The sequence below is a fragment of the Salvia hispanica genome, chromosome 1 (genome assembly GCF_029641045.1).
Source record: "Salvia hispanica isolate PSC_SH4W2 chromosome 1, Shi_PSC_v1, whole genome shotgun sequence".
In the NCBI taxonomy this organism is placed as follows: Eukaryota; Viridiplantae; Streptophyta; class Magnoliopsida; order Lamiales; family Lamiaceae; genus Salvia; species Salvia hispanica.
Window position 1 is genome coordinate 27,269,260 of NC_142692.1, and position 11,902 is coordinate 27,281,161.

At 37.2% G+C, this 11,902-nt stretch overlaps 3 protein-coding genes across 3 annotated transcripts; 2 read left to right on the top strand and 1 right to left on the bottom strand.

Annotated features, from left to right (window-relative positions):
- Positions 1-214: 214 nt before the first annotated feature.
- On the top strand, positions 215-4,302 carry LOC125224025 (nucleolar/coiled-body phosphoprotein). The gene is made up of 5 exons (XM_048127363.2): positions 215-516; positions 1,071-1,366; positions 1,469-1,558; positions 3,514-3,851; positions 3,925-4,302. The coding sequence occupies exons 1-5, from the start codon at positions 330-332 to the stop codon at positions 4,187-4,189; spliced, it is 1,176 nt and encodes a 391-aa protein (XP_047983320.1). The 5' UTR covers positions 215-329; the 3' UTR covers positions 4,190-4,302.
- A 308-nt stretch (positions 4,303-4,610) lies between these two features.
- LOC125224026 (peptidyl-prolyl cis-trans isomerase CYP19-3-like) lies at positions 4,611-5,916 on the top strand. The gene is made up of 2 exons (XM_048127365.2): positions 4,611-4,754; positions 5,268-5,916. The coding sequence occupies exon 2, from the start codon at positions 5,269-5,271 to the stop codon at positions 5,791-5,793; it is 525 nt and encodes a 174-aa protein (XP_047983322.1). The 5' UTR covers positions 4,611-4,754; position 5,268; the 3' UTR covers positions 5,794-5,916.
- LOC125224024 (rubisco accumulation factor 1.1, chloroplastic-like) lies at positions 5,816-7,314 on the bottom strand. The gene has a single exon (XM_048127362.2). The coding sequence runs from the start codon at positions 7,297-7,299 to the stop codon at positions 5,947-5,949; it is 1,353 nt and encodes a 450-aa protein (XP_047983319.2). The 5' UTR covers positions 7,300-7,314; the 3' UTR covers positions 5,816-5,946.
- Positions 7,315-11,902: the final 4,588 nt, after the last annotated feature.

Consider the following 11,902-nt stretch of genomic DNA (forward strand, 5'->3'; position numbering starts at 1 on the left):
GACGAATCGGCTAGCCGGTCGCTAGCCGACCATTGCGGATGCTCTAATGCTCTTAATCTTTTTTACCAACTTTCTTTTATACTTCATTTTTTAAAACTCGTACCGAACTTAACTGGGTCTCCTAAAGTGGGGTGAACGAAGTTAATTAGGGTTAATTGATACTTAAAACCTTTAATTTTAAGTTTGAAGGGAAGGAAGGATCACCCTCAAATATCTCATTTTTGCAGATAAAAAAGTAGTAATTGAATTCTAACGCCGACTCTCTCTCTCAAAATTCCGTTGAAACTCAAGTTCAGGAGACAGGATTTGAGCAACGCGCACTCCCGATAATGGCTGGTGATCTTTTCCATGATCTGCCGCCTCCAAGTGCGCCACAATCTCAACAAATCGCACTTTCTCCAGTTACCACTGCTCTAAAATCTAATCCCAAACCCACGGCGCCACCGGCTCCTCTTGCTCCGGCGCTAAAGAGCGCCCTCAAAAGGCCTAAGTCGCAGCCCGAGTCACAGTCTGAAGGTACTTCTGATTAATGGAGTTTTTAATTCTTTTTTAGTACTCCTATTAGCTTGGCGATCAAGTTGTTTCTCTGTAAAGATTGAACATTTATGTGTATTGGGTTATGAAGTTTTTCTTCCAATTTCTTCTATCCAGTTTTGGAGTTACTTCTTTTTATTGCGCATGTGGATTACATTTCAAGTTCTTAAAAAGTAGGTGATGGTTTATGGTTTTAGGACTCTTTTTGAGGATTTCATAATTTTTCCATTGAGTAGATTCCTTTTAAAGGTGATTATACATGTGTTGGCGGAATTAAAACTATTTATATTTTCATGTTAGTTAAGATTATGCAAAATTTGGATGAAGCTTGGATGATTAACATCCTCCCGTGCTTTCATGTATCTTTTGATGCATAAAACCTAAATGAATAATGTATTTCTTGAACCTTGCTCAATCAAACAACATAGTACTATCCATTAGTATATTGGTATGTTATTAAAGTGAACCCCTGTTTGTGAATATTCATCATCTGATCAACCTTTAAATTGATCCTAAAAGCACTTCTTTTCGCACAGAAAGTTCATCTGCTCCTGGTAAACGCCTGAGGTTTAAGACAACAACAGATGCCTCGGAAAAACAAGTAATTGAAGCTATGCAGAAGATAGCTTCGCACATAAAGAATCCTTCAAAGTTCAATAAAGCATCAAAGCTTGCTATACAGTTGATTGAGGCTGGTAGTATCAAGGAAGCGACCAGTGAATATTTCTTTGTGGTACTTGAAGCAGCGATGACCCCCTTAACTAGTTGCAACGAGCCCTCTTTACGTGCTGATTATCATGCATTATTCTCAGCTGCGCAGGATGTAGCTCAAGTAAGCATCGATTTTTCTCTGACTTTACATATACTGATATATACCTCTACCTGTTTATGAAGATGCAAATGATGTAAATTATTTTGAATCTACATCATGCAGTGCCTAAACAAGAAGCAAGAAAACCTATTGGCTGCATGGACAATTAGGGCTGTTTGGGCAAATGACCTGTTCACTGATGACAGTTTTGTGGTAATTGTTTAAATTTATGCTTTTTATACTTGGATACCTATGTTTTACAACATTCTTTGTGGTTTGATATCAGTTAATGTTTTGAATCAACAGTATAGCCAACAGAAAAAATTCAGATAATATGTCAAACTATGTTTACACCTAGGAGATTTTGCTTATTTATCCTCATTTAAGATTATATTTGATTTGAGGATTAGTTTGTGTATGTTGGAGGTAAAAGTTGAGGATATGGTTAGTTAGATTGGATATACTGAAGAGTGAAGAGGTTGTTTAGGGGTATTTGTTGGTTAGTAAACTTAAAAGATTTATCCATGTCCTCTATGTGCTTATACTGATAATTTTAAATGACACAGAGAATAGTTTATTGCTATGTCCTCATTTGTGTAATCCATTTTACTTCACATTAGAATTTCAATTTTTTTTATTGGCAAGTTGCCTGACAAAATTATCACCACTTATCTCTCTTAAAACAATACCTTAGGGCATGGATGTACTAATTTTCTTGATGTCCATAGAAGAAAGTCACATGAACTTCTAGTATTAACAATTCTGATGTTGATGTTGCTGTTGCTGTTACTCTCACCCCTTGATGTAACCACAGTAGATGGCTCTTGTTTGTTTTCCAGTACTACGTCCTTACTTCAGTCCTTGATAGTCTGCAAGACCCTTTTTATTTTTTTGTACTTGTCTTATTGATTTCATTTATCAGTGATGGAGATATTGCTATAACTGCATGTAGCTGCCTATTTCATCTGATCCTGTTTTACTACTACCCTCGCCGAGGTGGCAATGCTGCGCTTGGTGTGGAGAAATACTTGACATTATAATCAAATATGCTCTCATATTTTCATTTAGCATTTGGTATGCTAGTGTTTCAGTTATTATTTTTCTTCATTTTTTTTATTTTATAGCATAAAATGAAATTTATTTCTGATTCTTTCTCCCACTCAACATAAGATTCACCCTCATGTAAGAGCTATGTTATTGTTAGCAGATTTTGTCATGAAGTTTGGAAAAAATGAGCACACTTGACTTTTGTCATAATTTGCAGTTTGGTCATCAATTAAGCTATATTTACGTGACTTTTCAACTTGGCCCCTTCCCTACCTAACTAATCAGCGCTCACTGTCTTCAGATGACACTAATTCTAGATGCCTGCAGTAGCACTTCATGACATCATCACCACTTTTATTATTCTAATGCCGCCACTTATCCCCTACACCTTGAGCACAACATCCTGTACACAAATAGACAATACATTGCATTGGTAGAACTCTTCTCAGCGTCATCATTGATGTCTGAGCATGGGGTGAAGGTTGTGCTTAACTCTGATTGCCATGGTGGTTAAATGGAGGTAACATTTAGTGTAGTAAGAGGCATAATCAAAAGGGTAGGATATGAAACGAAAAAGAGGGTAGTGGATAAAAAACCTTATTGTTTCTAGTGTTTCATTCAGCAACGGGAAGCGCTTGCTGCTACTATTTATTCAACCAGTAGCCTAGTAATTAATATCTGAGGCTAGTACTAAACACCTCTAGTTTATGAGCGCAACTGGAAAGCGAAGTAGTTTAAGGATGCATCTTAGTGTTGTAAGTTCAGAGTGCATCTGAAAGCTTACTTTCATTTGGAAACTGATCCAATCAGCAAGTTGATAGCATGCATATTGCATACCGCCATGCTATTTTTAATATGTGCAGACAAATTGTAGTCGATAAGATGTTCAGTAGGTATAATATTCTTAATGTTGCCACGCTAGTGGTTGGTGAGCTCTAACCTAGTTTTAACATAAGTAAGTTAGTGTTCGTGATTGAGTTCATAAAACTTTGTTCAATTCAGTCCCACATAAGCTAGATACATGGCTATTGTATGAATTTTGTGATAGTCCCATTAGTTAAGTTGGATGGATAATATGTTTAGTTTTATATGTATAGTTACTTATCCTGAACATTGAACAGTTCTCGAAGGCAACTGGGAGAATAAAGGAAGCCATATCCGCTCTTCCAGTTGCAACCAAAGAAGATGATATAGAAGAAGCTGCTGCATTCAAAGATGTGACTGAGAAGGTAAATGCAGAGGCACAGCTAAAAAAGGAAGGTGGTGTAGAGGAAGAGTCCGATCCATTCGGATTGGATGCCCTTATATCAAATGCACCTGCCAAAGATGAAAAATCGAAAAAGGAGTCGTCATCCCATAGTGGAAATGAGGACGACGAGAAGGGGAGATTCCTCAAATTGCAGAGACAAGCATTGCTTCTGTGCTTAGAGACTGCTGCAAAGAGATACCAAAAGCCATGGTAAGATTTCTGATCCCTCTCCGTGCTAAATGTAGAAACTATTGCTTGATGCGAATTTTGTGTTCTCTTTTAGGTGCCAAACAGCCATCGACATCTTGGCAAAGCACGCGTTTGATAATATTTCAAGATTCACCACTCAGCAAAGGGATGCGATTGAGAAACTCTGGGGTTCGATCAAGGAGCTTCAAATGCGCAGGAAGCAAGGGAAGTCCGTATCCGGGAAACTGGATGTGAATGCTTTCGAGTGGCTCCAGCAAAAATATGCAGGCGAGAAGATCAGCATCAGGCGTTCTGTCGGAGGCAGCGGAGACCGTAAATGTCAACAATGGCTTGGTTGATGCCATTGCCACCTGTTTTCTTAATCGGCAAGTAGTTGAGTAAGAGCATGTATTCATGACTACTAACTGGTTATCCAACTCTCTTGCCTCAAATATGAGCCTATTTATTCTCACCTTTTTAGTTTTAAATTTCGGAAAGGATGGGAAAGTTATTGGTACAATTGTTATATTCCAGGTAGTTATGGTATGTATCGTGTTCAATGGATCAAGATTTGAGTTCAAATATCTCATCTATTAGAAATGAAGTACATATAATGAAAAATGAAATATTTAAATTTCAAACTTTATGAAAGTAATTAAAATTTATCATGAGTGTTTCTATCGGTGTAAGGTCACAAAACTGGGGTGGGCTATCACTATATGATTAATTCAGCTAAGAAAATAATGAAGGGGCAATGTGAAAATACATGAAAGCCAAAGGTGTATCTTGAAATTTAGAAATTCTAAAACCCTAAACCCAAAATCATGGCGCAGCCATTGCCCTAGCCTCCTGTATATTTATATCACATTCGAGTCCTCATTTGTCAGTTGTCATCGTCTTCCGTCCCATTTTTGTCTCAAACAGGTAATTCAAACTCTTCTTGTAGGCTAATTATACGTTGTTATCGTTTCAGTATTAAGAGAGCGAAGCACAGATCGAAGGCTTCATGGGCATAAATTGAAAGCCTATGGAGCTCAATAATTGTGCGACATTAAATGTTGTCCTGTAACTTTTTATCCTCTTTATCTGTATCGCATCATCTGGAGGATTTTTACTCGATATACATCTTTAAATTGTTGGTTTCATTGTTTTTCGTTGATAGTAATGGATTTGAAATGTTATTTGATTTTCACTTTCCTGTACAATTTGCACATGCGATTGAGTTGTACGCCTTTTTATCGATATCTCTGCATTCTAGAGAATAGTGTACTCTCGAATCGAAGCATCTGAGATCGTTTTCTGATTTCTGTAGATAGTTTGGAGAATGTTGTTTTGCTACTTGCTTGATTTTAGTCTGCATATATTTTATGCGATTAGTTTGTGTTGTACTCTATAAAAATTCCCAAATCAACAAATTCATGCCTCTTTCATGATCAGAATGAAGAACCCGAAGGTTTTCTTGGACATATTGATCGGTAAAGCGAAAGCTGGACGCGTTGTGATGGAGCTCTTTGCCGACACTACCCCAAAAACTGCCGAGAACTTCCGAGCTCTGTGCACCGGCGAGAAAGGAATCGGATCTTGCGGGAAGCCACTGCATTTCAAAGGATCTACATTTCATCGCATCATCCCTGAGTTCATGTGTCAAGGCGGTGATTTCACTCGCGGCAACGGGACTGGCGGAGAATCCATTTATGGAGCCAAGTTTGCCGATGAGAATTTCACTCTAAAGCACACTAAGCCAGGCCTCTTGTCCATGGCAAATGCTGGTAAAAACACCAATGGCTCCCAATTCTTCATCACCACTGCAACGACCTCTTGGCTCGATGGGAAGCACGTCGTGTTCGGGGAAGTTGTGGATGGCTATAACGTAGTCGAGGAGATGGAGAAAGTTGGGTCCGATGCTGGGACGCCCTCCTCCACTGTTTTGATTGAGGATTGTGGTCAGATTGTTGAAGATTAATTTATTAGGATTTGTATGTAAATTGGTAGCAATAAGCTTCCTTTGATTATCATCACTTGTAACAAGGTTTCATTGTATTACAAAACAATATGGATATCTATCTTATCTTTCAAAGCTGTGACACCCCTTCGAAAAATTGAATCCCATGGCCACCTAGTCGTCATCAACCAATTGATCTTCAATGTCGTCTCTAGGCGGCCGGACCACCAAGAGCACCATGCCGAGGCTCTTCTCCACCCCTGTTTCCTTCAACTTGACGCCTCTCTCCACCTTCAAGGCCTCGGTGCCGCTCCCGTTGCCACCACCCACCACCATATAAAACCCATCCTCCGCTTCCACCTCCGTCTGGCCTCTATCCACCACCACCAATATCTCCTCATCCAAATCCTTCCTCTTATCCTTCCACGGAAGCACTCCTTTTGCCTTATCAAACCTCACTGCCACTCCTCCCCTGTTCAGCCCTGCTATCGGCATCCATCCCGGCAGCACCACCCACCCACTCCAGCTCTTCTCGGCCTCCACGATCCCGAAATTCCCTCCCATTCCACACTCCCATGGCGCCTCCTGCAGCTGCACCTCCCTCCCCTCCGCCTTGCACACGGGAAGCACAACCACTGAAGTGGACTCCGCCACCTCCCCGTACACCAGCCGAACCACCGGCACGCGCAGCGCCTGAGCCAATTCATCCTCAACTTCCTCATCCTCCTTCCCTTCCAAATCCTCGAGCACTCTCATCCGCGCGCGCTCCGTCTCCGCCATCTCCAGAGCCTTCTCCAAAGACTGTGCAGTCCACTCCGGGGACGACGCCGTTTTGTGCTCGAACGCCTGCCGGAAAAACATAAAAGCCAAGCAATCCCCAGGGATATTTCCATCAAAAAACTCCCAGCCTCTCTCCTCGTAGCGGCGCGGGTAATCCTTGATCGACCTAGCCAATTCCCCCGCCTTTTTGGCGTCAAATCCGTGCTTGATGATGAATCGAGCGGCGGCGGCGCGCTGAGGAGTGTTGAGAATCCGGATCTCGTAGAGGATCTCGGCGGAGCCGGAGTTGTTGAAGTAGGAGACGGTGTCGGGGTCGGCGGCCTCGATGAGGGAGTCGCGGACCTGGTTGGCGACGACGAGGAGGTTCTGCTCGATGGAGGCGATGCCGGTGATCTCCTCAATGGTGGTGGAGATGAAGCCCTCGGAGACGAGGGAGGGGATGAGGGAGGCGTACTCGAACCATTGGCCGAGGCGGTTGGTGAGGATGTCGAGGCGAGCCATGGTGTCGAGGTTGCGGTAGCGGGCGGGGAGGGGGGAAGGCGGGGGGTGGTAGGGCTGGTAGACCTCCTGCGGAGGCTGCTGCGGCGCCTGCCTCTTGTTGTAGTTGCGGGAGCCGGGGATGATGAGGGCGGAGATGGAGAGGGGCTTGTGGAGGGAGGAAGGGGAGGAGGGGAGGGGGAGGGGGAGGTGGAGGTGGGGGAGGAAGGGGGTGGAGAGGAAGGGTTTAGGGGCGGCGACGGACACCATCGTGATGGATGGATAGATTGATAGGGGGAAACGTTATCCTCTTTGCTAATGCACTAATTTGCTACACTTGATGAAAATATCTGAGTATTGTGATGGAATTCAACAAGTGGTAACAAATATCCCATCTTATTTAAGATAAGACAATCATGTAGCGGACGCAACATTATTTTAACTTGGCATCAAACTAGTATATCCCACTATTAGTAACTATCTTCATACTTTATATCTACTTTCCCCTACTTTTTTACTTGGATTAACACCTAAATTCAAATCCTACAATTTAACCTATTTCTATTTGCTTTTAAAGTTATTTGCATGCAAATATATAAACTTTCAATATATTCCAGTTTTTTATTCTAAATACTCCATTCGTCCCATAAAATAGACAATGGGAATGACACGAGAATTTAGATAAAATTAATAAAGTAGGAGAGTGGAGGACAATGATATGGTAAAGTAAAAGAGAGGAGTAGAATTATAGTTTAAGTAGTGTTAGTGAGTAGGACTTACATTATTAAATTGATGGAGTATAACTTTCTAAAAATGGAATGCACATATTTTTGTAGTACGGACGAAAGTGAAAGCACACATATTTTTATGGGACGGAGGGAGTATATGAACTTTGACTTTTTCTAATTTTCTCCCAAAATCATTTTTTAATCAAATTGAAGCTGACGTGTTCGACGATAATGTCAACGTGGCAAAACGTGGCAATTATTAAAATGACGTTATTTGAATAAAAAAAGAGTAATTTGTCTAAGAGTAATGTAATAGGAGATGTATTACGAAAGTAAAAATTTAGTCTTTTTTTTATATATAAAAGACTATCCACTTATCTCTCTTTTATGTGTGATAGAAAATATACTAGAAAATGTTATAGGTGATCTCTACTGTATTTAGTTACGTTCTCCAAGCATCATTTTTCTATTTTCAATTGCTTTTTTACCACTAATAAGACCTATATTATTAAAACTATGTTCAAATTGTACAAACCTATTTCTGGGACTTCTAATTGTTTGAGTTTTTTCTTCGGGGATGATTTTTAAATGGTCTCTCCATCCAAACTATCTTGATCTTTATCTCTTTTCAGATAGGCCTACTCACTTTTAATTGTTTTTTTTTATAACAATTAAAGATATTTTAATCGTGTGTTATTTTCTCCATAATCAACCCTACTTAAAGTCGGGCAGCCCAGCCCATTTCTCTCATTATCACCCCTCTGATATAAGCCATCTCTAATTTTCTTTTATCAAATTCGTTGCCCCAGGTCCACCTCCCTCCCAACTCCTCGGCCTTCTCTAATAAGGTAAAATATTATTCATAATTGAATTTATTAAAATTTCAAACTGAAATTCACAACCAAGTAATTTTTACAGAAAAATGACCTCAAATTTGAATAATATTAATACTCTCTATGTTCCACAGTAATAGAGGCATTTCATTTTGCACACTTATTTTGAAAAAATAATTATAAATAGTTAAAGAGAAGAAAAAGTGAATTAAGAGAGAGAATATTGTAGATAAGACTCTTCTCTACATTATTCTCTCTTTTATTTTACTCTCTCTCCACTTTAACTATTTAATATAATTTTTTAAAAATGAGTGCAGAAAATGAAATGTCTCTATTACTATGGAACGGGGGGAGTAACAAATTATACATATAATTACTTATATTCATAAATATTATCTTCATAGATCTCATATTCAAAAGCAACACCTCAAAATTTTAAATACTATTGGGGGCCCATCAAAATTATCTCAATAATTTTGCAGCATATTTATGTCGCCACTTATTTAGAACATCCAAATTTTATTCTATGTACGTAAAAACTATAATGATCAATATATTGAATACCAATGGGCGATAAGGCTGAATAAAGAAGATAATTTTGGACGCAAACATTTTACATAAAAAGCCTAACTTATTTAATAGTATTGGGCTTCAAAAGCCCAATAGCTTACCTCTAACAAATTTAGCAGTAGATTAGATAAGAAGTCTAGACCTAAATTATTTCATGGCCTACTCAAACAGAGTTTGAACTGGATAATCCAACTTATAAATTGGGTTAAAGTGAAACCCAAAATCAAATTACCTCTCAAGCTAACAAGATGTAGCAAAAACTAAACAATTTCTTTCGAGAATAGTAGTAATACTTTTATTGTGTTGAAGTGTATCTATTTCAGTCATAATTTGATGCCATCCTACTTGCTGGTTTGTAAAACGGACAAGTACAACCTTAGGTTAACATTTACCTTTTTATCTTTACCATGTTTACAAAACTGATACTCCTCAAATAAACAATCCATAATTTTGGTGGTTAATCCTCAATTTTGAAAACATAAAATGATGAATTTTAATATTTTTTCTCAATTTCTATGACAACAACTTTGATTTACTAATTACTATCTCCGTCCCCCAAATTTTGACATACTTTGACCCGACACAGGTTTTAAGAAATGTAATGGAAAGTGAGTTGAAAAAGTTGGTGGGATGTGAGTCCTACTTTTAAAGTATTAGTTTTATAATAAAATGTGAGTAGGAATGAGTTAGTAGAATATGAGGTCCACTACCAAAATTGGTAAAAGTGACGTGTGTCAAATTTTCAGGGACGAACCGAAATGGTAAACTGTGTCAAAATTTGGGGGACAGAGGTAGTACTATTTATACATGTAAATATGTTGTTGATTTCACGCACACATGTTCTAAATAGATGACATAGTTGAATAATTTGTTATAGAGGAGTGTTATATTGCTAACTCATAACTAAATAATAGCCATTAGATATTCAAATTAAGGGCTTAGATTATTAATCCCTAAATGTCAATACGATCAACGAAAAACGTCAATAATGCCATATGATTAATTCCAAAAAATATCAATAGGAGTATTAATGTCAATTAACTACATGTTTAGTTATAACTAACTTTTAAAAGAAATCCCAAAACTTTAAATTCATATAACATAAATAAAATTAAAGATAATTTCATAAGGATTCCAACGATATCATACATGCATATGTTCCGACGTCAAAATTTGAAAAAAATTCAATTTTTAATTTTTTCGTACAAGCAGAAATGTCAGCATACTATATAAAATATGTCAATATAATACATGTAGAATGTCAATATAAGCAATGTGTTAACATTCTTAAAGAATTGTATTGACATTCTCAAAGTATTGCGTTGATATTTTCGGAACACTGTATTGACATTTTCATCCAAAACCCTAATTTGGTGTTTTTTTTTATCTTTTTCGATTTAATTAATAAAAACGAAAATTAACACGTGGCGAATTGTAGACCACACGTTTTCTAAAATCCTATGGCCTTAAATTAGTTGTAGTTAGCAATTAAATGATGAGTTAGCAATTGATCACTCCCCATTTGTTACATGTATTGATGAAAATGATAAAATTTTTAGGTGGTATTATCCTCGTTGAATTTTTTTTAATGTCAATTTAAATACAATTTCACCAAATTATACTACATGAGAAAATTGAGAAAAAAATATTAAAATTTATAATTTTTATGATTGATTTAAAATAGCAGGATATATCAAAATTTAACCAAAGTTAATAGTAATATTTTTGATAATTTTCCCCACGACATAACTTTGTCGATTTTGGTCAAAACGTCACTTTTTATGATACACCATTTTGAATTGATCACCACACGTGCACTAGCTCAGGAAAACTTTGTATTCAACTGTCTAATTTGCAACAAAGTTTGGATTAAATGATCACTTCGTTTGATTTTATATAACTACTTTGAGACCACTTTAATGTTTGATATGCTGTATGAAGGGCAGACAAAATAAATGAGAAAGTTCCAATCATATTTAGTGGATCAATTGCCATTCAAATCTCCCACTATTTTATTATTTATTTTTATTCATATTTTGGAACTTTTGACTACCAAACTTTGAACTTCCGAAGAATTTCAAAATCTTCCCGAATATGCTGACCATCTTTCAAGTTGGTCAAAACTGTCATTAATTAGACGGAGACATTGACGATAATAAAAATAATTATTCATTCCCTCTTAACTAAGTTCAGTCTTATTTTTGGACACAGAGATTAAGAAATTATGTTGAAAAATAAGAGAGAAGAATAAAATAGGAAAGATAAAGAGAGAATAAAATATATAATGTAATAAAGTAAGAGTGATCAAATGTTTTGTTTTTTGCTAAAAATATAACTCAACTTAGTTGGGATATACCAAAAAGAAATACGACTGTAATTTAGTTCAGACGGAGAGAGTATTATAATAAGTAAATATAATGGCAACTATATTAGGAATTGTACATTTTTACAATATTTTAAATAATTAGCAGAATGTTTTTATTATGTAATTTATTCATTCATGGGAAGCCAAAATTCATATGCGAGTTGCGAAATTCCTGAATATTTACGCATTTATTTTCATAAATAACTAATTAAGTAATCTGCTACTACTAATCTTCACGTGCCATAACTTGACCAAGTTGAATTGACCAATATTATGTGTTGTAAATTGTAATTGACCTAAAAGAAAAGTCTGGTTCTGCATTTTTTCTCAGTTAATTTTTGGACATACATGGCTACAATATCCCATTGAATTAACTC